Genomic DNA, 3,808 nt, shown 5'->3' with positions numbered 1-3,808 from the left:
CATTATAAAAAGTATTACATAGTCACACCGACTGATAATATTTGTCGGTTTTATTCTCTTTAAAAAATAAATAAAATAAAAATCTCATTTGACATTTTGCCTCAGCCTCGATTTTTCTTATTTTGTTCAATTTCAACCTCAGTGTTCTTATAAAATGTGTTCTTATAAAAAAAAAAAGAAAAAAAAAAGAAGTGAATATCCTCTATATATACATGAAGAAGTTAAAATTATAATTTTATTAGACCTGGTTGGGGTAGCTATCAACATTACATAGCTAACTCCATAATAAAATACACCAACCCTCTCTCCCCCTACCCCACCCTCATTAGGGGCTTACTACTAGTACGAGTGAACTAGGCCTACGCCCAGTGTCCAGCCATCGTCATTAAATTAAGTGACGTCATTGACTGTGAAATCGGAAAAAAATAATGCTATTTTGAAGGAAGATAACAAAAATAAGCACAAAATAGGCATGCACAATTCACATCGACAAATCAATGTAAAACAATACCGTATATTTTATTCTGTCAGACAAGACAGGTCCCAACGAATGAATATCGTTTTTAACAAAGACTATTCTCTAGAAACAATAAAACATACCTTTATTTGATCGTACATAGAAATTGACTGAAAAATGGGATTTAAAAGCGGTATTCAATAACTTTTTAAACAATAAATTGCTCTTGATATCAATGTTTTCGTTACTAAGAAATGCTTAAACTGAGATATTGCGCATGCTGCAAAAAGATTTATAGCCTAGGTATTCAACCTTTTTAAGTTGGGGGGTCAGTTTCAAACTGTTGAGACCAGCGGCGGGCCGGCATAAATTGTCTACTTCCATTTTGTTCTATGTCAGCATAGAACACCCATTTCTTATAGCGGTGGATTCGAAATAGAAGGGGACAGGGAAGAACTTTCACATAATAGGGGGAAACAGTGACGGATCTAGGATTTAGTATTGGGGGGTGGGGTGAATAATGCGATTTGCGAAGCACCAAGCGGGTGGGGGCGTTCTTTTGGCAAGGGCACAGATATGTTTCGAAAGGTGAGGGGGACAGTTCTTGAGTCCACACCCACCTTGTTGTACAGCACCCTTTCGTTAAAACCTGGGTCATTTATGCAGTTCATTTCAACAATTTTCAGGCATCTTCTTGACTTACGAAATTATTACATTGCTGACGAAATGTAAGGAGACCAACCTCCCACCCCATTAAAATATTTGGGGACGTGTTCCACTGTCCCCCATTGATCATGGGTTTTGGGAGGGCCGCCCCTTCCAATTGAGATTTGTTTTGAATTAGTAGCTGGCTAGACGCTCTTGGATGACATCTGAAAAGAAGTTATAAACTTAAAATAGGAAGTGTATGCTTTACTAGAGTAGCCTACTACACGTGTGTACATGAAAAGCACACACACAAGACGAGTGAGCATTTTTTTTTTTCACGGTCACCTACGGAAGTGGCTAGCCACCCTATTCACACCCCATCACCCTAGATCCGCCACTGGAAAAATACCACCTCAGCCCCACTATGGATGGGGCTGAGGTAAAAAACCTTTAGATGGTCGGAAATGGCACTCTCAGACTTAATTTGAATATCATTTTCTTTTCTTTTCAATTTTATTTTAGAATTTTGAAAACAAAAATGCATTCTAGGTTGCTCCTACTCTGCCACTAGAATAGACGTGCCTAGGTGGTGTTTCTATAAACAGAAAAACTTTTTCAAAAAATCGGCCAGAAAATGATTTATTTTTATCCAATTTTGCGCGGACCGGATCAAAATCTTTGGCGGGCCGGAGTTGGCCCGCGGGCCGGGGTTTGAATACCGGGGATCTACAATTTTGTCTGTCTTTTCCCAAATACCTAGGTCCTGTTGACACCCCCAACAAATCTAGTTCTGCGCATGCTAGGAATGATCGCACATCGACTGTAATATCGCGTTGGATCTCTTTGTTAAATCGTATAGGGCTATTAGAAAATAATTCTGTTTCTAAATCATTGAAAAACACTTTACACTTTATACGTCTCTGTATAGGTCTTTGATAGTACCGTACTCGCGCGAATAAGCGCCCCGTTTGAATAAGCGCTTCTATCGAATAAGCGCCCCTCATAACGAGAAAATTTCCTTAAGCGCCCCGTTTGAATAAGCACCCCTTCTAATTAGAATAAACGCCCCCTCAATAACCCAATCAATCCTGGGACTGTGAATGTTGGCATGATTTGAGGTGTGGAGTGGAATCACATTCTCCTTCAGTCACTATCAAAGTGAGGATATTTATCTTTGACAGAATGATGAGAGCTCCCTGGACAGACAGTATATTTCCAACTTTCATCTTCTTTCATTTATAGCCTAGTGCTACTACTCCTTTTCCGACAATTTGCACCTTTAACACATCATCTAAGTTTTGAAGAAAACCGGCAATGATCATGCCGTCCTGCTATTCTCAATCGACCGATGGCGAACAAGCTAACCACCACCACTAATTTCATCTGCTATTCTGCTGTTATGTAATACTGTACTCACAACATTCTTGTTATGACAAGCCATGCTCTCTGGACGATTATTTTTTCCGCCGCAGCACCATTCGTAATTTGCGGTTTCCTGATGTCCTTATTTAATCGTTTTTCATTCAAAATGTGCCTTTTGATAAGAAACCCCTCGATTTTCATCTATTTCCATAAGCGCCCCCTCAATTTTCACTCTGTTTTTATAATCGCCCCGTTCGAATAAGCGCCCCGTTTGAATTAGCGCCCCTCAAAAAGTGCCGGCATAATAAAAAAAAAAAGTAATTGTTTAGCCTAACTTCAATTATTAACCTCAATGAGACAAAAGGCAATGCGACATAAAACCGTTTCTACAGTTTTTTAGACTTAATAGAATGCAACCAATTTCTTGTCAGTGGTCCAATTGGTTAGCATGAGCACCCACTTTAGATACGCCACTGGATAGCCATATTAAAACTATTTTTATAATTTGCATGTTCTTTGATTTCTTACCGAAGTGTACTGCATGGGTGTATGATTAGAGAACCAACAGCTTGAAGTCGCTTCTTCTCCAGTATAATCCCCTTCTTGCTCCCGAATAGCTTCATAGATAATCGATTGTCGGTTGGCTGTAACATGGTCCAGATTGATTTTTGTAGGAAATTAAGTTTTACTTTATTATCGTTGGGTTCGTCTTCCAATTCTGATCCTTGTCGAGGAACCCCGAGTAAGGACAGACTTTGCTGCACATACATTTTGCCGGTAAGATTTTGGTCTTTAGATGCTGCGTCACCTTTGAATAAACTGTCTTTAGAGAGTGAGTCGTCGGCGAATCTTACTCCATGACTCTTCGAGTTGTGTTGTAAGCCTCCTTCATCAGATGGATTGTGAACTTTAAAAGCAATGGCTGGATTATCTGACGCTTCATCGGGATTTAGTGTTAATCCCTTTTCATCATCCGTTGCCATCGCTGTTGGGGTAACTTTGTTAGTAATCATTACAGCGGCTAGATTTAGAATTGCTTACAAGAGCGCAACCCATCTTCTCAACCCATCAAAGATCCCTCTGCTGCAAAAGTCCATAAACAGCATGCACACGCAAAACCCAGAAAATGTTCACAGCCCGGTTCAAAGTAATAATAATAGAGCTGTTTTATGGCACTATGGTAACTACTTAAGTTCCATGTGCGTGCACATTATGCATAGTATTTTGTTTGTACGCGTCATTGCCAATGGATACAAGGCGCTTGCGTGACAACGTAATGACGTCAAGTTGTCGACTGCTGTAGCCGCTCAAACGAAACGAATGTCTCGTTTTTTGTGTCTA

The 3,808-nt window shown here is 39.7% G+C and overlaps 1 protein-coding gene across 1 annotated transcript in view; it reads right to left on the bottom strand.

The window, feature by feature from the left end:
- LOC117111806 (potassium/sodium hyperpolarization-activated cyclic nucleotide-gated channel 1-like) overlaps positions 1–3,480 on the bottom strand; it is a 4,863-nt gene extending 1,383 nt beyond the window's left edge. The window contains exon 1 of the mRNA XM_033254794.1: positions 2,996–3,480. Coding sequence (XP_033110685.1) covers positions 2,996–3,480 — 485 coding nt within the window. The remainder of the gene's footprint in view (positions 1–2,995) is intronic.
- Between the last annotated feature and the right edge of the window lie 328 nt (positions 3,481–3,808).

The sequence above is a fragment of the Anneissia japonica genome, unplaced genomic scaffold, assembly GCF_011630105.1.
Source record: "Anneissia japonica isolate Jap-2015-1 unplaced genomic scaffold, ASM1163010v1 scaffold287758_len931624_cov196, whole genome shotgun sequence".
NCBI classification, from domain to species: domain Eukaryota; kingdom Metazoa; phylum Echinodermata; class Crinoidea; order Comatulida; family Comatulidae; genus Anneissia; species Anneissia japonica.
This window is presented reverse-complemented; position numbering and strand designations above follow the sequence as displayed.